The 23,121-nt window shown below is 39.8% G+C and overlaps 1 protein-coding gene across 7 annotated transcripts in view; it reads left to right on the forward strand.

The window, feature by feature from the left end:
• Positions 1-23,121, forward strand: part of SPTLC1 (serine palmitoyltransferase long chain base subunit 1) — an 88,437-nt gene that overhangs the window by 38,753 nt on the left and 26,563 nt on the right. For 5 of the 7 annotated variants that reach the window (XR_014063560.1, XR_014063554.1, XR_014063548.1 and 2 more), the window contains exons 7-14: positions 808-937; positions 3,648-3,737; positions 11,179-11,286; positions 13,481-13,576; positions 13,898-13,994; positions 15,243-15,297; positions 19,482-19,599; positions 21,717-21,790. Coding sequence is in view for 2 of the 7 variants with exons in the window: in XM_081524366.1 (XP_081380492.1) it covers positions 808-937; positions 3,648-3,737; positions 11,179-11,286; positions 13,481-13,576; positions 13,898-13,994; positions 15,243-15,297; positions 19,482-19,599; positions 21,717-21,790 (768 nt within the window). In the remaining 5 variants the exon portion in view is untranslated. The remainder of the gene's footprint in view (positions 1-807; positions 938-3,647; positions 3,738-11,178; positions 11,287-13,480; positions 13,577-13,897; positions 13,995-15,242; positions 15,298-19,481; positions 19,600-21,716; positions 21,791-23,121) is intronic. The other 2 variants (XR_014063582.1, XM_081524371.1) reach the window with 1 other exon arrangement.

Genomic DNA, 23,121 nt, shown 5'->3' on the forward strand with positions numbered 1-23,121 from the left:
TGGCTACAGAGAGCAGACTTCTGTCAGACCTTTATTGTCTATGCCTATTGGCATTTCCAGTTTGCCTGCTGCATCAGTTCCAAATCAGGAAAAACCAGGAACTTGTTTCATGTCATTTCTTACATCCCTTGCTTGTCTGCTTTTTCTTATTTTCAGTAGTGTCTTATATTTGTTTTATATACAATGTCCAGGATTTTTGGTTTTACCCAGTGAGAAAAATAGGAAAAATTAATAATGTCTTTCTCCACAGAAGTAGAAGTCTTGTTTGAACTTTTAAATAATACACTTAATTTAAAAAATATATTCCACCCTCTCACCACAAATAACTCAGTTTTGGAGATCGTACTGAAGTTTAATCTACATGACTCAGCATTCTCCCCTGGGTTAGGTAGAGTCAACAGTCCAGTATTCATTTTCATGGCAAAGTAATGGCAGATGATGACCAGTCAAATCAGAGATGTTATTGATGATAAGATACATCAATGTTTCATTTAGTTTTCAGAATGAGAAAATTACTGTGAATAAATTAATATGCCATCCATACAGTAAGATGCATGCTGATTTTTCGAAGGTCAAAATATGGCAAGAGTATGCTTCTTGTAACAGAATCAATATGGTAGTTAGGTGGAAAGACTTGCAGAGTGAAGTGCAAACAATGGTGTATTAATGTTCAAACATATTTTATCTATTTACCCTGCTCAGTTTAACAAGTGGATGTTGGTCAACTTACAAAAGCAAGCATTCCTTTTCTGAGAATGTTGACAAGACCCTTTAAACCCCTATCTGGTGGGTCTGTCTTTCTTGCAGAGATAAAGCTGCCTGCTTTGCTATTCAGAAGGGATTACAGGCATCACGAAGTGACATTAAGCTATTTAACCATAATGATATGGACGACCTGGAGCGACTACTAAAAGAACAAGAGATTGAAGATCAAAAGGTATGATTCTTTTGAAGAAAATTATACAGCTCTTTAGTACTTTCTAACCAGCTAAATTATAAATGAAATGGTAATTTGTCATGAAAACTTGCCTGTGGATCACATTTGGGTATTAAATAAGGCTGTTCTTGCTTATTAAATGTACCTCAGGTTAGAAAGCCAAGTCTGATGGTAATTGCCTCATCATTGTCATCATTATATGTGGCAAATTTGGAAGAAGGGTATCTAGGCAGTTTTCTAAAAAGAGAAAAACAAACAGCATGCACTTTGGAGATAGAGGAATATATATACTCAACTCTACAGAAATAACACCAGAATTCATTACCGTGTTAACAGGATATACCTAGTGAATTCAAAATAGGCTTATTCATATCAGAATAAATCATGTATCAGTTCACTGGAAAAAACAGTGGCAGCATATCTTAATTTATGAATTTATGTGAGACTCTTCTGACCCCATCCCAGAGCTCTGAGCGACTGCTTCCTGTGGGAAGCAACTGCCTCAAGCATGGTTTCCTTCCCTTCTGCAGCCTGTTTACACTTCTCAAGCTCCTGCACAGCTCCTTGGGGCAGGGAGGGAATTGGAGTGGAACTTGCTCCTTGTTGTTCTGATAAAGGGGAAAATAGAGGAAATATGTTCAAAGCATCACCCTTAGAATTAGCATTTATTTGCCCCTGACAACAGGGATGGAGAAGATAGTTCTGGTCTGTGGTCTGCAGCAGGAACCACTGTATGTAGATGTACTAGTAACCCGGTCACCAAATCCTTGGTCTGAAACGCCCCTTTCTTTTTTTTTTTAATTTATTTATTTATTTTAGTTGGAGGCTAATTACTTTACAATATTGTAGTGGTTTTTGCCATACATTGACATGAATCAGCCATGGATTTACATGTGTTCCCCATCCTGAACCCCCCTCCCACCTCCCTCCCCATCCTGAACCCCCCTCCCTCCTCCCTCCCCATCCCAACCCTCTGGGTCATCCCATTGCCCCAGCCCTGAGCACTTGTCTCTTGCATCAAACCTGGACTGGCGTTCTGTTTCACATATGATAATACACATGTTTCAATGCTATTCTCTCAGATCGTCCCACCCTCACCTTCTCCCACAGAGTCCATAAGACTGTTCTATGCATCTGTGTCTCTTTTTCTGTCTCGCATATAGGGTTATCGTTACCATCTTTCAAATTCCATATATATGCATTAGTATACTGTATTGGTGTTTTTCTTTCCGGCTTACTTCACTCTGTATAATGGGCTCCAGTTTCATCCATCTCAATAGAACTGATTCAGATGTATTCTTTTTAATGGCTGAGTAATATTCCATTGTGTATATGTACCACAGCTTCCTTGTCCATTCGTCTGCTGATGGACATCTAGGTTGCTTCCATATCCTGGCTATTATAAACAGTGCTGCGATGAACATTCGGGTACCCGTGTCTCTTTCAATTCTGGCTTACTCGGTGTGTATGCCCAGCAGTGGGATTGTTGGGTCATATGGCAGTTCTATTTCCAGTTTTTTAAGGAATCTCCACACTGTTCTCCATAGTGGCTGTACTAGTTTGCATTCCCACCAACAGTGTAAGAGGGTTCCCTTTTCTCCACACCCTCTCCAGCATTTATTGCTTGTAGACTTTTGGATAGCAGCCATTCTGACTGGCGTGAAATGGTATCTCATTGTGGTTTTGATTTGCATTTCTCTAATAATGAGTGATGTTGAGCATCTTTTCATGTGTTAGCCATCTGTATGTCTTCTTTGGAGAAATGTCTGTTTAGTTCTTTGGCCCATTTTTTGATTGGGTCATTTATTTTTCTGGAATTGAGCTGCAGGAGTTGTTTGTATATTTTGGAGATTAATTGTCCATTGCTTCGTTTGCTATTGTTTTCTCCCATTCTGAAGGCTGGGTATGGAAAGGCATGTGTTATTTGAAAAAATCTCTCCACTATACCACCTTTGAACATCACTGAATGAAGCCCTAGTCAGTTTCACTTGACTCAGTTTTGAGGAATAAGGAAGGTAACGGTTTCATTTGTTTTTTGGTTGACAAGGGAGATCAAGGTTTGCCTGTTTTTTAACTTTTTATTATTGAAAGATCTGGCACATTCAGAGGAAATAGAAGTAGAGTGAAGCCCCCTGTGCCCTTCTCTCAGCTTTGTTTTCAAAATTCTGGCATTCTTGTGTCATCTGAACCTTCACCTAACTCCCCACCCCATCTCTGTGAAGATGATGATGATTGTCATCATCATTATAGTTCTTTTTATTTTAGGTAAAATTTACAGACACTGAAATACGTAAATCCTAGTCATACAATTTTGACCAGTGGTTATACCCATGTAGCCCAGGTGTCCTGACCCCTGTCATGACGTAAAACATCCACTTCTCCCCCAGATCATTCCCTTGGGTCCCTTCCCAGTCATTCTGGGCTTGGAGGGTTGTGTTTTTATTTTAATATTCTCAGATTCTAAATAGTTTGTATTTGTGGTTGAGGCCTCCTCACTGGCTTTGTAACCTGAAAACATACCTGGGAGAAGAAAGCACTGTTTTTCATCTCATAGTGTAACAGGATCTCAAACCTTAAACTTGAAATTAATTTAGTCTGTTTATTTATCTTGGTGAATAAATCTTATAGGGTGAAACTGCTAGAAAGCACCTAACAGATTTTTGTATTTGAAGTTACTAAAGTTTAAAATGTCTGTCTTTTTCTTTTAAAGAATCCTCGCAAGGCTCGTGTAACTCGGCGTTTCATTATAGTTGAAGGGTTGTATATGAATACTGGAACTGTTTGCCCTCTTCCAGAATTGGTGAGCAACTATGTTTATTAATTATTTGAGAATTCAGACTATTTGGCAGTTGTGCCTTTTGTTTATGACCACTTTTAATGTATAACGTCTACACTGCTTTGCTTAATAGGTATCATAAGCACATTCTGATTGTATTAGGGAAGTAAATTAACATAAATGCCAGCCATGACCTTTAAAGAGTAATCACGACTGAGTTTTTTAAAACCAACTTTATTGAAGTGTAATGGACACATAATAAAATACAGTTATTTTAAGTGTGTGATCTGATGTGTTCTGACAAGTGTACACTACTGTATCACCAGCACCGCAGTCATGATATAGAACATTTCAGTCACTCCAGAGGATCCCTCAGGATCATTTCTTAAATGATTAATGATGTTGAGCCTCTTTTCTTGTGTTGCCTACTTGTTGATCTTTGGAGAAATGTCTTTAGAAGCCTTTTGCCCAGTTTTAAATTGGATTGTCTTTTTTGTTAAGTTCTTTGTGTATTCTGGATACTAAACCCTTATCAGATAATGTGATTTGCAAATATTTTCTCTCATTCTGTAGATTGTCTTTCCGTTTCTTTGACGGTGGCCTTATAATGCACAAAGGTCTTTAATTTTGGCACAGTCCAGTTTATCTAATTTTTTGTCCTTACTTGTCTTTGTATATTCTGTGCGAGAGGAGTTCAACTTCATTCTTTTGGATGTGATTATCTGTTTGTCCCTCTACCATTTGTTGAAGAAGCTATTATTTTCCCATTTAATGGTCTTGGCACCCCTGTCAAAATAATCTGACTATAAATATATGGGTTCCTTTCTAGACTCTCAGTTCTATTCCATTTGTCTATCTAGCCTTATGTGAGCACCATGCTTAATTGCTTAATTCATGTAGCTTTGTGGTAAGCTTTGAAATCAAGACATGTGAGTTCTCCATTTTTGTTCTTTTTCAAGATTCTTTTGGTTATTTGGGGTACCTTGAGATTCCATTTAAATGTCAAACTCAGCTTTTCCATTTCTGTAAAAAATGCCATTGAGATTTTTTTATAGGGGTTGTACTGAATATTTAGATTGCTCTAGGAAGTATTATGATCTTAATGATAGTAAGTCTTTTCATTGATGAACAAGGAATGTGTTTCCATTTATTTTTATTTTCTTCAATTTCTTTCATTGCTGTTTGCGGTTTTTACTGTAAGGTCTTATCTCTCTTTGGTTAAATGTATCCCTAAGTATTTTATTCTTTTTGAAGCTGTTATTGATGGGATTATTTTCTTAATTTCTTTTTTGAATTGGTCATTGCTAGTTACAGAAATACTACTGAGTCTTGTGTATTGGTCTTGTACAGCTTTTGCTGAACTTGTTTATTAGCTGAAATAATATTTTTGTGGATCTTATTCTGTATTTAAGATTATGCCATCTGTGGACAGAGGTAGTTTTACTTCTTCCTTTCCAATCTGGTTGTCTTCCTTTTCTTGCCTTAGTGCTCTGGCTAGAACTTCCAGTACAGTGTTGACTATAAGTGACAGGAGTGTGTATCCTTGTCTCATTCCGAATCTTTAAGGGGAGGCTTTCAGGCCATCACCATTGAGTATGATTTTAGCTGTGGGTTTTCCATTCAGTTCAGTTCAGTTCAGTCGTTCAGTTGTGTCCGACTCTTTGCGACACCATGAATCGTAGCACGCCAGGCCTCCCTGTCCGTCACCAACTCCCGGAGTTTACCCAAACCCATGTCCATCGAGTCAGTGATGCCATCCACCCATCTCATCCTCTGTTGTCCCCTTCTCCTCCTGCCCCCAGTCCTTCCCAGCATTAGGGTCTTTTCCAATGAGTCAACTCTTCGCATGAGGTGGCCAGAGTATTGGAGTTTCAGCTTCAACATCAGTCCTTCCAATGAACACCCAGGACTGATTTCCTTTAGGATGGACTGGTTGGATCTCCTTGCACTCCAAGGGACTGTCAAGAGTCTTCTCCAACACCACAGTTCAAAAGCATCAATTCTTCAGTGCTCAGCTTTCTTCACCGTCCAACTCGCACATCCATACATGACCACTGGGAAAACCATAGCCTTGACAAGAAGGATCTTTATTGGCAAAGTAATGTCTCTGCTTTTTAATACGCTATCTAGGTTGGTCATAACCTTCCTTCCAAGGCGTGTCTTTTAATTTCATGGCTGCAATCACCCTCTGCAGTGACTTTGGAGCCCCCCAAAATAAAGTCTCTCACTGTTTCCATTGTTTCCCCATTTATTTGCCATGAAGTGATGGGACCAGATGCCATGATCTTAGTTTTCTGAACGTTGAGCTTTAAGCCAACTTTTTCACTCTCCTCTTTCACCTTTATCAAGAGGCTCTTCAGTTCTTCTTCACTTTCTGCCATAAGGGTGGTGTAATCCGCATATCTGAGGTAATTGATATTTCTCCTGGCAATCTCAATTCCAGCTTGTGTTTCTTCCAGCCCAGCGTTTCTCATGATGTACTCTGCATATAAGTTAAATAAGCAGGGTGACAATATACAGCCTTGATGTACTCCTTTTCCTATTTGGAACCAGTCTGTTGTTCCATGTCCAGTGCTAACTGTTGCTTCCTGACCTGCATACAGGTTTCTCAAGAGACAGGTCAGATGGTCTGGTATTCCCATCTCTTTCAGAATTTTCCACAGTTTATTGTGATCCACACAGTCAAAGGCTTTGGCATAGTCAATAAAGCAGAAATAGATGTTTTTCTTGAACTCTCTTGCTTTTTCGATGATCCAGCGGATATTGGCAATTTGATCTCTGGTTCCTCTGCCTTTTCTAAAACCAGCTTGAACATCTGGAAGTTCATGGTTCACATATTGCTGAAGCCTGGCTTGGAGAATTTTGAGCATTACTTTACTAGCATGTGAGATGAGTGCAATTGTGTGGTAGTTTGAGCATTCTTTGGCATTGCCTTTCCTTGGGATTGGAATGAAAACTGACCTTTTCCAGTCCTGTGGCCACTGCTGAGTTTTCCAGATATGCTGGCATATTGAGTGCTGCACTTTCACAGCATCATCTTTGACGATTTGCAATAGCTCAACTGGAATTCCATCACCTCCACTAGCTTTGTTTGTAGTGATGCTTTCTAAGGCCTACTTGACTTCACATTCCAGGATGTCTGGCTCTAGGTGAGTGATCACACCATCGTGATTGTCTGGGTCGTGAAGATCTTTTTTGTACAGTTCTTCTGTGTATTCTTGCCACCTCTTCTTAATATCTTCTGCTTCTGTTAGGTCCATACCATTTCTGTCCTTTATCGAGCCCATCTTTGCATGAAATGTTTCCTTGGTATCTCTAATTTTCTTGAAGAGGTCTCTAGTCTTTCCCATTCTGTTGTTTTCCTCTATTTCTTTGCACTGATCGCTGAGGAAGGCTTTCTTATCTCTCCTTGCTATTCTTTGGAACTCTGCATTCAGATGAGAATGTCTTTCCTTTTCTGCTTTGCTTTTTGCTTCTCTTCTTTTCCCAACTATCTGTAAGGCCTCCTCAGACAGCCATTTTGCTTTTTTGCATTTCTTTTCCATGGGGATTTTCTTGATCCCTGTCTCCTGTACAATGTCACGAACCTCTGTCCGTAGTTCTTCAGGCACTCTGTCTATCAGATCTAGTCCCTTAAATCTATTTGTCACTTCCACTGTATAATCATAAGGGATTTGATCTAGGTCATACCTGAATGGTCTAGTGGTTTTCCCTACTTTCTTCAATTTAAGTCTGAATTTGGCAATAAGGAGTTCATGATCTGATCCACAGTCTGCTCCTGGTCTTGTTTTTGCTGACTGTATAGAGCTTCTCCATCTTTGGCTGCAAAGAATATAATCAATCTGATTTCGGTGTTGACCATCTGGTGATATCCATGTGTAGAGTCTTGTCTTGTGTTGTTGGAAGAGGGTGTTTGCCATGACCAGTGCGTTCTCTTGGCAAAACTCTATTAGCCTTTGCCCTACTTCATTCTGTACTCCAAGGCCAAATTTGCCTGTTACACCAGGTGTTTCTTGACTTCCTACTTTTTCATTCCAGTCCCCTGTAATGAAAAGGACATATTTTTGGGGTGTTACTTCTAAAAGGTCTTGTAGGTCTTCATAGAACCGTTCAACTTCAGCTTCTTCAGCGTTACTGGTTGGGGCATAGACTTGGATTACTGTGTTATTGAATGGTTTGCCTTTGAAACGAACAGAGATCATTCTGTCGTTTTTGAGATTGCATCCAAGTACTGCATTTTGGGCTCTTTTGTTGACCATGATGGCTACTCCATTTCTTCTAAGGGATTCCTGCCCACAGTAGTAGATATAATGGTCATCTGAGTTAAATTCATCCATTCCAGTCCATCTTAGTTTGCTGATTCCTAGAATGTCGATGTTCACTCTTGCCATCTCCTGTTTGACCACTTCCAATTTGCCTTGATTCATAGACCTAACATTCCAGGTTCCTATGCAATATTGCTCTTTACAGCATCGGACTTTGCTTCTATCACCAGTCATATCCACAGGTGGGTATTGTTTTTGCTTTGGCTCCATCCCATCATTCTTTCTGGAGTTATTTCTCCACTGATCTCCAGTAGCATATTGGGCACCTAGTGACCTGGGGAGTTCATCTTTCAGTGTCCTATCATTTTGCCTTTTCATACTGTTCATGGGGTTCTCAAGGCAAGAATACTGAAGTGGTTTGCCATGCCCTTCTCCAGTGGACCGCATTCTGTCAGACCTCTCCACCATAACCCATCCCCTTGGGTGGCCCCACATGGCATGGCTTAGTTTCATTGAGATAGACAAGGTTGTGGTCCGTGTGATCAGATTGGCTAGTTTTCTGTGATTATAGTTTCAGTGTGTCTGCCCTCTGATGCCCTCTCACACCTACCCTCTTACTTGGGTTTCTCTTACCTTGGACGTGGGGTATCTCTTCACAGCTGCTCCAGCAAAGTGCAGCCGTTGCTCCTTACCTTGGACAAGGGGTATCTACTCACGACAAGAGGAGCTACCCCACGCCCGAGGCCAGAGGAGGCCGAGAGGAGTTACCCCAGGTCCAAGGAGCGGCGGCTGCATGGGCACAAGAGGGCCAAGAGGAGTTACTCCACATTCAAAGGTTTTCCATAAATGCCCTTAATTAAGTTGAGGAAGTTCCTTCTTTTTCTAATTTGTTGAGCGCTTTTCTCATATGAGATTTGGGTTTTGTCAGATGCTTTTTCTGCATCAATTAAGTTAATCATGTAATTTTCCTTCAACCTATTAGTATGGTATGTTACACTGATTTTCCTGTAGTAAACCACCATTGCATTTGACCATTAAAGTCTGAATTTGTGAGTCCATCAATAAGGATTAAAAATTAAGAGTTTCATATCTTAGTTTTAAATTTTTCCCTATTTATTGAGGAAATCTAGGTACATCCTAAATGCTAATAAAAGAGATGATTTCTTATCCTCTCCTTCCTTTTGTGTCAAAGACTGATAGGATAATGTGGGAGAACAAGTGGGCCACAGGATACTAGAACCGTATATTACAGGAATACATTAATAAAGCACTGTTCATGGGCAGATATACAGCCAATGGAAAAAAATATAAAGTGTAGGAACAGTAAGTATTAAGTATGTAAAATTACAGGATACAAATTAGGGTTTGACAAAGGGATTCTTGTTTTGTTACACTTGTCTGTTTGTGTACCAGTACTGTAATAATATTATTAAACATTTTCTAAAACATAGTTTTTAGAAACTATTTCATTTGATAATATCTCATATTAATGGATAGGACAGAGTCAGTGTTGAAAAAATGTAATTCTCCCCAAATTGATTTGTTCATTGTTAATGAAAATTTATCTAAAAGCCCAGTGGGGATCCCCTCCCAATTTGATATTGATTAGCATGATTATGGTTAAAAAATAAATTATCAGAGACTCACGATGTGAGTCTTAAATATTTTTGTGCATTAGTTCTATAGTCTCAGTGGGAAAAGTCTTAGTAATTAAAATTTGATAATTAAAAGTATGATTGTGGCACAAGAGAAGATTAGTTGAGTCGTGGAAGGATTTATGACCCAACTCGTGTCACATATATAAAAATTTAGTGGTTGATAATCACTATCTTTTAATTCAGCTATAAAACTGACCACATACATATTGGAAAGGGGTAAATAAATGAAATATCAGAAGGAGAAAAACGACACTTGTGCGTTTCCCAATGTATACACCCAAAAATTTATAAAATAATTATAGAATAACATATAGATAAATATGCATCTAAACCTTTGATGGGAAAGGACTTTCCTATAAGCCAGAAGACAAAGAGGAAGAAAAAAAAAGATTAAAAAACCATACTAATGAAAACTTTTTCTGCATTAAAAAAATGAATCTAAATTGAAACACAGTGCCTCTGAGGGAAGAATGTATACAACATTTCCCTAGGAATTTTTATGCATAATTAGACCAATATTTGACAGATATATTACATGTCAGTACTTATAAGGTTTAAACAGTTCCTTTTTTAAAAATTGGCATTGTGCTGTCTATATTATTTGAGTTAAATTGAATCATTTTAGAGCATCCAAATTTCATTATTTTCGTTATTCATGGCAGTTCTGATCTATGAAGAGTGTGTGTGTGTTAGTCTCTCAGTCATTTGCAACCTCATGAACTGTCGCCTGCCAGGCTCCTGTCTATGGAATACTCTAGGCAAGAATACTGGAGTGGGTTGCCATTGCCTTCTCCAGGGAATCTTCCCAACCCAGGAATCGATCCCGGGTCTCCTGCATTACAGGCAGATTCTTTACTGTCTGAGCCACCAGGGAAGCCCGTGGGTATGTTTACTTATGTTCTGTTAACATGCTGCCAATACTGAATTATCAACTACTAAACTTTTGCTCCTAGGACAAATACAGAGTTAGTTTTCTGCAGGCCTCTCATCACAACGTTTTCATCCATTACTCAGTACATAACCTTGTTTTATATGTATTTGTGTTAAAAGACACCTTATTTAATATATATTGTTGATTTATTCACGTTGAACTCATGGCCAGCAGTACTATAACTCTGGCCTGAATGATGCTTATATAAGACACATTTTTTTTCATAAGGCACATCATACCCTTCTTACACTTAAGACACTAGACAAGACTTCAGCACTGTGCTAGGGGTCCATTTTAAATAACAAAATCACCAACGAAAAGCACAAAATGTGAAAAATGTGGCAGTAAACAGGACGTGAAGAGGACACTTATTCACAGTATGAGCTGAAGCAGTAGCCTGTTAGCTCGGCTGCAAGTGTGCCTTAAGTATTAATTTGGGGTCACAAATTTTAGCAAGTTGGCCGTTTCACAAATACGAATCCACCAATACTGAGGATCAACTGTACTTTTTTTCCTCTCCTTTTTATTTTAGGTTTAATTTTATTCTTACCCATATGTTCTGTGCACTGCTAATCATCAGTATTTTAAAGTTGTGTTTATTTACCACATAGGTTAAGTTAAAATATAAATATAAAGCAAGAATCTTTCTGGAGGAAAGCCTTTCATTTGGAGTCCTGGGAGAGCATGGCCGAGGAGTCACGGAACATTTTGGAATCAACGTAAGCTCTCTTTTTTTGGAACATTCCCTCATACAGTAACCGTGCAGTTCAGTTCCATCCTGCTGGGCAGGTTCCACGGATCCCAGACAGTGATCCTCTTCAGTGTGCCACGAGCAGCGCTTCACTGAGTCCATGCGGCTCAGCCGCACCAGAGGCCCCATCTTCCCTTGGAGTCTGTGAACTCAGAGTGGCTAATCATAGAATTGTGTTCTGTTTACAAAGTAGCATTTGATCCCAGCTTTCAGTATCTCTTCTCTAGAAACAGTTAAATTTACCTTCTTTTTTTCCCTTAAAATCAGTTAGAATTCCTCAAGTTGTCCTTAGAAAATATTTATTATAGCAGTGAAAAGATGTTCTCTCTAATATTTAAAATTGTATATTCTGTGTAATATGTATGTATGGGGATGATTTTTATATGTTCAATATCGGAAGCACTACCAACATGGGATTCACAGAAAAGCCCCACAGCGTCCCAGACAACTGGAGTATGTCATGTTTTTCTTTTGCTGAAGGAAAATAAGCTTCAGTTAGCCCCACCCTTGGTGGTGTGAGCATCTAGATCTTCAGGAAGGAGGAGCAGCGTGGGCCCATCTGCACAACCTGTCACCACTCACCGCTGCACAGCCTGCCCTCGCCCACCACTGTGCAGTCTGTCCTCGCTCACCGCTGTTGGAGCCTGTCTTCATTACCACTGCCATAGTCTGTCCTTGCCCTCCACTGTGTGGTCAAGTTAAAGAAGCTTTTCTCCAAATCTTGTGTATGAAAATTTTCACAACTTGTGTTTAAAAGTTGTACTTACGAAACATAAAATCACCTTCAATTATATATGCATCCCTCTACCCATACAGAACTGGAGAAAAATGTAAAGCAGAATGAATATCACAGAAAGTTGACTGAAGCATGCTCCCTAGAGACAGACTGACATTTGGCAACTAAATGCCCTAAAGAATTTAAGAAAAATGGAGATGTAAGTCAAGTAAAATTTACACCAGAGCAGCTTTTAAGACATGAAGATTTTAAAGAAGATAAAAGCACCATCTAATTTCACTGTTCTGGTTTTCTGACTGCTTTTAGCAGTTGTCTCAGATATTATTTATAAGAGCTTGAGTAAAAGTACAGAATGTGTGGACTTTATTTGGATACTGATTCATAGAAATACTATGGAAAACAAGGTTTGTGAAACAGAGATACTTGAACCCTCAAATGTTTGACGTTAAGAAATTTTTCATTTTTTAGTTTGATAATGTTTTTGAAAGGGTGCTTATCTTTTAGAAATGCTCACTGAAATATTTATGGATGAAAACAAGTTAAGTCTGAAATTTGCTCTAAAAAAATGAAAGGGCAGTAGGGGGCTGTTCATAGAACAGGATTGTCCATAAGTTTATAATTATTGAATCTGGTGGTAATTGTGTATACTTTCATATATCTTTGAAATTTTTCATAAGGAAAGGATAAAGAATAAGAGGGCACAGGTTTCCTTGTTGGATCTGTGGGACACTTAGAATAACACCATATGAGATGTGACCAGTTACTATGGCCACCAGTGAGTAATTACTGAATGGCTGTCATATACAGGATGGAGCTTGGTGCTGGGGACTGGAGCAGAGCGTGAGGACCAAAGGAATGCTGAGCAGTTGAAAAGGTGGTGGGTGTTCAGGAGCCCACTGGGCACATTAGGTTTATCCACTGCCCAAATTGGTTCATTTGTTCAAAGAACCTATTGCCTTCATGTTTGAATAAATTGATTTCGTTTTTGGAAAGGTGGAAAAGATGAATGTAGTACACATTCCAGAAATGCTCAAAAAATCCCTTTTTCTCTCAAGTATCTTCTATGGAGAAGGCCAGTTGAGACCACTGTTTTAGCAAGGAATGATCTTATCTTGTACCTCTGAATATGTTTAGTATCAAACAGCTTTAGATTTCATCTTTTATCCTCTGTGAATAAATTGTCAATGCATGATGAAATGGCAGAAAAGTATATATAAAATGAGACACTTCCAGAGGTGGGTTGTGAAACAACAGTCCTTTTAACAATTGATTTTGTATGAATTATCCTTTATTTTCACAGCGGTAGCTTGAATCCAGATGTTGACATCATCACTGTTGAAATTTTGTCTCTAAGCTTGACATTGGCCTTTTTTTCCCCTTTTCTTTAAATTGAGATGTAACTCCCACTGTCCCTCTTTTCTGACAGATTGATGATATTGATCTTATCAGTGCCAACATGGAGAATTCACTTGCTTCTATTGGGGGTTTCTGCTGTGGCAGGTCTTTCGTAATTGACCATCAGGTAGGTTCTTTTTAAAAACAAAGAGTGAGAACTGAAACTTAACTGCTCCATTTGAGTCACCCAAAAATGTAACTGTTTTTACAAAATTTCATTCTTAGTTTATCATAGGGTTTTTATTTAGAAATTGTTTCCCTTTTTAAAAAAAGGTTTTGTTTTTGTTACATGATAGCTTCTGTACATACCTGGGTCTTACCACCTTAGCAGTTGCACATACTATTTGGTAGGTGGTACGGAGATTTAGTGCCTTTAGATTTTTTAGCCTCTCTGTCCCCCCCACCCCCCACCAAATGTATGCTTTGTGACTTGTTTGTTTCTTTTCAGCGACTTTCTGGCCAGGGATACTGCTTTTCAGCTTCCTTACCTCCCCTGTTAGCTGCTGCTGCGATTGAGGCTCTCAACATCATGGAAGAGAATCCAGGTATAACCTTTAATCCCAGGAAATCAAAGATACCACAGGTTATGTTAGCCACGCTCCTGGTTTGCTTTTTTGAGAAATTGGCTGGAGGGAATAATTTCCTAGACAAAGCTCTGTCTCAGAATTAGATTATCTGGCAACCTATGGGAAGAATGGTGATGAAGAAGTTGTCCCTGCCCCAGGGTTTTGGTATAGAGCTTTGCTCATTTCTGGAGATGAAGCCAAAGCCACAGCAGAGCTGACTCCTTTGGTGGGCAGAGATGCCAGGAACAGGAGGGTTACCTCTGGGCCAGTCACCATTTAGTTTATTTATTTATTTATTTTTTTGAGAAATTTGCTGAAGTCTGCTAATTTTGGGGACATATAATTTTATAGCTATTGTCTGTTTTTCCCCTTCAGCCTTTGAACCATGAGTTGGTACCAAAGTCAGACTGGTTTACCAACCATTAAAGCTTGCTTAATGGGCAGGTGACTCAATTTAAAATGTGATTCTAGGCTGTGATAACACCTCCTCACCAAGGGCTAAAACACAAATGCAAGAGCAGCCCTGGGTTCTGTAAAGTTTAAATTTTCTAAATTTCTAAAGTTTCAGCATTGATTTTTGTTAATTCAGAGAAGCAGTAAAAGTGAATGTTTCTCTGTGCATATTCATATGTTTGCTTGTCAGATAGCCTGCCACTCTCATCTCCTCAGATATTTCAGGTTGTGAAATTTCCTTAAAAGAAAGCAAAAGTATCAAGAAAGAGATCATAAACATTAACACAGTGTCTGTGTTTTCCCAAATTCTTTAGGGTCCAGATATCAGATTTGTACCCTTTTATTCTTAGCCAGATAAGTTATAGAATCTTGGTAAGAAAAAGAGCCATTGTTCTGTTGTTGAAAACCTCCCAGATTTTGCTGAAAGTGGAGTGAGAAGGTGCCAGCTATTACGTGCCAGAGATGAAAGTTGGGGGCCTTCAGAGGAGTTACTGGCTGGCTGTGTCTTATTAGTAGGCAGAAGGATTTGCAGCGTTTGAAATTGATGAACTGGGGACTTCCTTGGTGGTCCAGTGGTTAAGACTCTGCGCTGCCACTGCAGGGGCATGATTTCGATTCCTGGTTGGGGAATTAAGATCCTGCATGCCACACGGCATGGCCAAAAGTGAAATTAATTAATTAAAATAAATTGATGAACTGGGTCTTTAAAAACATTTTTAGATTAATAATACCAAATTTTCCAAATTTACTATCAAATGTATTTGTTTCATTCAGGTATTTTTGCAGTGTTGAAGGAAAAGTGCAAACGAATTCATAAAGCTTTACAAGGGTGAGTTTTATATCTTTTCAACCAACTCAGAGTTTATCTTCACCACATCAAACAACTCATGAAAATTTTTGAATGTCACCTCTTTGGTTTTGAGTGCATTTAATAGGCTGGGTCAGTTTGACTAAATTGCAACCAAGAAACCAAAAACACAGTTCATTCAAATTTCTCTTTGTGTGAATCCAGAACATCCATTTTGCCATTGTTTTTAAAGAATCATAACTTTGTTTTTCTAAAAATGATAACAAGCTCGTTAGTAAAATAATTACAGCAGTACAGAAGATAAAGATGAAAAATAACAAATAACAGAACATACGACCACCAGAAATAACTGATAAACATTGGAGAATCTCTGCACATGTGTAGGGATAGAAGGATGTAATTAGATGACGGTGGGTTCATACTGTCCATTTTACTTTTTAGAAAATTACTGTTTTATTTTAAATTACTTAAACTAGTGAAAGTGCAGTGAACCTTATGTGTATTCTATTTATTTTTGTTTATATTAACTATACAAGAGTAGTTCTTTAAAATTCCTTAAGAATTGAGGGGGAGAAGAAATTGAGGCTAGTGACATCCTCAGGCTCTTATAGAAAATTATTTCACCTTGCCTGTGGTGTTTCTTTTTGCCTTTCCAAGGTGAAACCTGCCTTCTGAGTCATGGAATTCCTATCCCTATTCCCAGATATGGAATCTAGAAACTTTTCTAAAAGAAAAAGACAGTTAATAAATAAGCAGGTCACAGATGTTCCAGATAATATAGGGGCAGAAATAATTAAAGTCTGGATCTGACTTTATGATCATAGCAAAAGTTCTTGCATGATTTATGCTAGAGAGATATTGTTGTTATTGTTTCCAGCTACATTAGTTTATGAAATATTAATAAACCTGCTCAGCCCAGCACCTTGGAGTCACTGTCAGTTCATGAACACATGCCTCAGATGCCCTTTATTCTGTCTAGCAGTGTTAATATGTTTAAGTCCAATCCTCCATTTTTCCCAGCTCTTTCATACTTCTCCTCCTCTCTAAAATCCCTCACCCTCTGTCTCACTCCACCCACTTTTAGCTGACAGCCTTGTCTCATGCTTTCACTTGGGAACTCCTTCATTTTCCCTCACAAACTTGTACACCTGCAGGCATCCAAGCCAGTCTTCCCTCGTGTTATAGCCAGAGAAGTGTTCCTCCACCCATCATAGCTCTTCTTTCTTAAAACCGTGTGCCTTTGATTGTCTCCTCTCCTTTCTCTGCAGTCTCTCCCATTTCCTGAGTCATTTGATTAGCTCTGCCCTGTCTTGTCTTAAATTTTTCTTTCCCATGACCCCACACTCTCTTCTAGCAACTAGCCCGTTGCTCTGCTTCTCTTTGCAGTCAGTCTTTTCACCACTGTTTAGCCTTCTCCCCATCCTCACCTCTCATGTACACGTGAAACTACTGAAACCCACCTCTGCTCCTGCACTTTACCCAGCATGTGCCTGTCACTAACAGGATGACTGTATTTTTTGATGTTAAAACATCCTTGCATTCCTGAGTAAACCCCTACTTGATTATATAGTATATTTTTCTGCACTGTTAAAATTTTGAATTTTTATATCCATATTTGTAATTTAAATGGGCCTACAATCTTTGGTTCCATCAGCCTTACATAACCTAGGAATCAGTGTTGTGGTAGCCTCAAATGAGCAACAGTTTTTCCACTGTCTTGCATTGTGGAGCTGCTGTGTAAGACCAGGCTTGATGATTTATTTCTTCAGAGTTGAGCAGGACTCCTCTGTCAGACCCTCTGGAGTTGGGGCCTTTCGGTTGGGCATAGTCTATGATTATCTTTCCTGTGTCTGTATTGTTTCCTCTTTTTATTTTCTGTTTCTGTCATTTTTCCTTTCATGATACTTTTTCCAGGATTTTTGCCCAGCACATTTTTTTAAGTTTGATTTTGTTTTCTTTGATGGATCTTTTTTTACCTTATTTTTCTACCTTCCTTGTTTCATTGAATTTTATTTTATTCTTTTTTTAGCTTTTTACATTTAGCTTATTGGTTTTATTATTTTCCAGTAAATATCTTAAACATTTTCAAAGGCTATATTTCCAACATTCAGTTCTAAGTAATTTTTTTAATCTCTTCTAATCAGAGATTTGCTTCTGTCATCTCTGAGGCTGCATTTGGGAGAGGAAGTCAATGGCCTATGCTAGTTTGAGTCCTTGCTGGAATCTTGAAGTCCTTAAATTCTGACAGATAGTTATTCACGCCCAGTGCTCTCCCCGCAGTAAGCACATGATAGAGACTGTGTCTGAATTGTTGATTGTTCTGTCCCTGGGACTTAGGTCAGTGCTTAGGATTTCCATTTGGTAAAAAAATATGGTAGATAATAAGGTCTCCAAAAAGATTTTTTAAGTATAATAGGCTCTGAAACACAGCTTCTAAGTTTCTGAACTCGAGTTATAACTCTGTCCATTGGTTTTAGTTAAACTTTAATGCATCAGTATCCAGGCAGCGAGAAAGAGGGCATTTTGTTTCATTCCTCTCCCACCAGCTTGCTCCACCCAACATGTGAAATGGGCCCATTTGATCAGATAATAAGCTTGATTGGGCTTTTAGGTGCCTTGTGTTATAACAAGGAAAATCCAGGCCATTTTATTCATAGGAAATGCTATTTGAAAAGTAATATTTTCAGTTCTCTGAGAGTATATGAACCTAAAATAATTGATACTTCTTTGTATACAGTTTAACACATTCAAAATTCACCTAGAAAATGGGTTTTGAAAGCATATTAGTTAGTTTCTACATTAGTAAAACAACTGGTTTCCCAGTATTCTAGAAGTCCTAGAATCTAAGGTTCCATTCAGATCTGCAGCCTGGTTTGTTGAGAGATCCTAGCATGATGTATTGCATGTAAAGAAAGTAGACATAAATTAATGATGTTCAAGGGAGGCTTGAAAGGCAGGTGATCTTAGTCTCCCCACCTCACGTGCTATTTGGCACAAGTAGTCATTCAGGAAAAGCGTGGTGAGTCCTAAAAATATTTGAGGAATTGAATGTGCTACCAAGTGCTTTTTGTGTTCATTTTATTCTAAGGGAAAAGCAAATCTTTCCAAGTAAACCACATAAATGAAAGCAATCTAAAATGTTTAGCTCAGTTTCAAATAGACATGTATTACAGTTTCTGTCCCTCAAGATGGGTCAAGATACCATAAGTCAAGATATCATTCCTGACTAAGTAATATGGCCTGCAGTTCTCATAACATCTGTAATAATCATTTGAAAATACAGTCTTTCACCCCTAAAGAAATCTCTTTTTCTTGAGAAAGAGTAGATTTCTGTGCTGTTAATCCTAAGAAAGAAGAAAATAATTGTAATTCAAGTAAAACATGCACACAAGAGGGCAGCTTTACAACCTGAACACTGCTGGTGGTCAAAATATAAAATTTCAATGTCAGAAGGCATTCCTATAATTTATGAAAAACAAGATACAAACTAAAGATTTAGAAAATAAGGAAGCAGCATTATCAATTATAATAATTTGTCCATGAAGAAAACAAAATAATAGAAAACGAAGGTGCTTTCCCAAAGTGGGTGATGAGGGAGGCCCTCAGGGAAGTGACAGTGGACTGGGACCAGGTGTGTCTGGCACTAGCAGTAGAACAGGAGAGAATAGATGAGGAAGCTGCAAGACTGAGGCCCACACCCGAGTGGGACCTGTGAGGGTCCCACTGAGGCAGGGGCGGTCCCAGCCAAGCTGGGTGAGGCATGTAGACCACCTGGTGGGAGGCTGGAGATGATGTACGTGTTCTCTGTGAAATGTGAACCCAGGGGGACCCTCCAGACAGGGAACCATCTTCCCAGCCATGCTGCAGAGTGTCCCAGACTAGGAAGCACTGCCCAGAGCATGCATTTTTACCTTGCTTTGTCAGATCTAGAATCCCATGACATGATGTTTCCCATGAAAGTTCCAAGTTTGTGTTACATTCATTAATGCAAACTTCATAAGATTATTGATATGTGAGGAACCTGAGCCTGAGGAGGACATGGCAACCCACTCCAGTATTCTTGCCTGGAGAATCCCCATGGACAGAGGAGCCTGGCAGACTACAGTTCATGGGGTCACAAAGAGTCGAACTTGACTGAGCAACTAAGCACAAGCACACCCTGAGCTTGGAAGGGATTTATGCTTCTGTATGTGTTTTCCTTTCAGCATTCCTGGACTAAAAGTAGTGGGGGAGTCTATTTCTCCAGCATTGCACCTCCAACTGGAAGAGACCACTGGGTGTCGAGAAAGAGATGTTAAACTGCTTCAGGAGATAGTAACTCAAGTGAGTATCCAGTTATTAGGGGAATACATACATATTTGCGAATGAAAACAGACTCACTCTGCTTCCTTGTCCTGCTTGTCCTGACAGTTCCTTCCTGAGCCTCCTGCCCTGAACCTATGCTGCCAGGCGTCAGGGTAATAGTAATGTTTCTCCACACACGCTTTGTGTCATGGGATGTGGGCCTTGTCTAGGTGCCAGAGCGTCCGTTCTGGTCAGACTCACCTCTGTCCTCTTCTCATTCGTGGCAACAGCTAGTCTTCCTGCTGCTTTGTTCCAGAGGGAGACTCAGAAGAGGGCTTGTGAATCAGTTGACTCCATACTGTACTTAACATAGCTTATCCTCATAACAAAAAGAAAAAGTGAGTCTGTGGACAGTTCACAGATTCCAAAGTAGTATTTGTGGGCCCAATCGATACTGGCTGTCTATGGGAAATCATCTTGAGAGTCGAATGAGGAGAGAACAGGCTCTGGAGGAGGGAACAGAATACTCTTTGAAAGCTGCATTTGTAAGAAGGAAGAGGCAATTCTTACAGTGTTTTTGCATCATCACAGCTTCCATCTTAAAAGCCTTTGTTCCTCTTTGCCTTTTCTTTTCCGTATTTGAAAGAGAAAAGAGAATTATGACACCGTAGCCCTTTTTTAAGCTTTGTAGAACTGAGAGGAGGTTGTGCCAAGTTTTTGTTGAGTTGCTTGACAAAACACGGTTTTTACAAACTGAGCTATGGTTTATAATGTTTCTTAACTAGCCAGGAAGCAGAGCCAGTCCAGATGTTTGCAGAAGGAGTTAACTTTTCCAAGTACACTTCCTGAATGTAGAATTAGCAAACGTCTCTGCCTGCCGTTGTTTTCCGTCTTTTCCTAGCAGAGGAAAACCTGTCTTCACAGCTTACAGAGTGGCCCCTCTTCAGGCTGATAGCTGCCACAGGCTGGCCGTGATTGTTGTCTCCTTTACAGCACCTCTTGCTCTGATTGGGTTTTGTTGTTGTTGTTTTTTAAATACAATTCACCTGTAAAATTCACCCTTTAAAGTATCCTGTTGAGTGGGTTTTTTAGTATCTTCACAGGGTTGTGCAGCCATCAGTATCTGATTCCAAAACATTTCATCTCCCCAAAGAGAAACTGTTATAATATAAATCATTACCCTTGGCTTGACTTTATGCTTTCTTTATTTTGATAGCATTAGTTAATTTTTTAAAATTGTTGACAGATAGCTAACATATGGGAAAACTGTTCAAAAAATGTGTGATACCAGACTTTTCTGTGCCTAGTAGCACCGTGCCCAAGTGTAGCACATGGGAATCAGAGGTGTTGCTAGCATTTGAAAGTGTTAGTTGCTCAGGCGTGTCCGACTCTTTGCGACCCCATGGACTGTGGCCCACCAGGCTCTTCTGTCCATGGTATTCTCCAAGCAAGAATACTGGAGTGGGTTGCCATTTCCCTGTGAGCAATTTCTTTCTGAAGTGATTCTGCTGGCATTATTAAATCCAGCTCTTGGTTAGCCTGTAGGGCTTTGCTGGTCCTGTTTCCCCTTGTCCTAACTCTGCTTTCCCTAAAACGATAATCCCTAGTTACCTATGGCTATTTGATTTAAGTCAGACTCAGAGCTCAGTGTCACAGTTGGCGCTAGCCATGTCTCACAGTGACCGAAAGCCACATGGGTGTCTGACTGCCCATAAACGGTGCAGACTAAACACCTCCCTCATTGCAGGAAGCGCTGTAGAACAGTGTTGCTCAGGATGATTTTGTAGTTATTTTGTCTTCTGATAGCTATAATTGGAAAAATGAATTAAAACTTCTATCGAGGGTGGCACTTCAGTGTACCTTCCTGTTTTAATGACCAGTGTCTGCAGTCCGGGCTTTCCAGGTGGCGTTAGTGGTAAAGAACCCACTTGCCATTGAAGGAGGCAAGAGACGTGGTTTGGATCCCTACGTAGAGAAGATCCCCTGGAGGAGGGCACAGCAGCCCACTTCAGGATTCTTGCCTAGAGAATCCCATGGACAGAGGAGCCTCGGAGGCTATAGTCTGTAGGGTTGCACAGAGTCAGACATGACTGAAGCAACTTAGCACCCATGCACATCTGCAGTTCAGGTCACAGATATATTCCTTTTTCATACAGTGCATGGACAGAGGCATCGCATTGACTCAGGCACGCTACTTGGAGAAAGAAGAAAAGTACCTCCCCCCTCCAAGGTTAGTAGACTTTAAAATATGACCTGAGGCATCATTTCATTTACTACTTTAAGCTTTTTTGAAATATATTATGTTTTGAAATTTTTTGAAAGATTATCACAGGATAAGGAAGAATATGTATCATTAAAAAATAGTATATCACCTGTTGTTCTTAAACTAGATGTTTTCTCATTTTAACTGAAAATCCCTCGGGACTCTAGTAAATGAAACATCTGTGATCTCAAGACCGAACTGGGACAGCCTAGGTTCCCATCGGCGACAACCTGCGACAACCTGCCACTGTGCTGTGGCAGCCGTTTCTGCCACGAGGACAGTCCTTCAGGGAAGGGCACAGTCTGGTTGGTGGTTTCATCTCACCTCTGGCCCAAGCACTGTGTGTGATACTTAATCTGGCAAACATTTATTAAACTCCCAAGGAAAAACAAAGCATCAGTGGGGAAAATGGAGAGGGGTTTGAGCGGCCCTCCATGGAAAGTACCTTGACTCATGATCAGTGTTCATTGAATGGGGAGGGAGGTGGGAGGGGGGTTCAGGATGGGGAGCACATGTACACCCATGGCTGATTCATGTCAATGTATGGCAAAAACCACTACAATATTGTGAAGTAATTAGCCTCCAATTAAAATAAATTAATTAATTAAAAAAAATAAAATCAGTGTTCATTCAACAAAACATCCTTATTCTGCCCTTAGTCTTTACAGTGTAGTCCAAGGAGGTAGATACCCAGAACATTGAGTGTTTGAGGTCATGACACAGGTCACAGAAGAGGAGCACATGGTTAATTCTAGCCTGGGAGGGACTCAGGCTTCTGAGAGCAGGTGATGCTTAAGTCAAACCAGGAAAATTGAGTGTGTCAGACAAGTTGGGGTGGGCATGAGGCCTTCCAGCGGGGAATGCAGTGTTATGGAGACCAATAGGTGCACCAGGCTGGGAAAGACCCAGAAGCCCACACGGAGTCAGAGCACCATGCAGACATAGAGCACCAGGCTGGGTTCTGGAAGACTGTTCTGGCAGCAGCTGGAAAGCACCCTGAAGATCCTGCTCTCTCTGTTCTAATCACACCATCCCGAGTTGTGAGCCTGTGTTTCATGAGGACAGGGGCCACCCTAATTTTGTGCCCTCAGGACTCCAGGCCCAGCCCACCTCAGCACCTCAGCACGTATGTGTCCAGTGGCTGATGCAGATATTTGCAGAGTGGAATAAGAGGCACGGGGGTAGCACTGAGCTGTCAGGCTGATGTTTCTTATCTTTAGTTTCTTGAAAACTTGAAAACCTTTGCCTTGCATCAAAATATTGTAGAACTTGGTGTGACTTACTGAATTAAAATTGTG

Source organism: Giraffa tippelskirchi, chromosome 1 (genome assembly GCF_054371585.1).
Source record: "Giraffa tippelskirchi isolate mGirTip1 chromosome 1, T2T-mGirTip1v1.2.pri, whole genome shotgun sequence".
NCBI classification, from domain to species: Eukaryota; Metazoa; Chordata; class Mammalia; order Artiodactyla; family Giraffidae; genus Giraffa; species Giraffa tippelskirchi.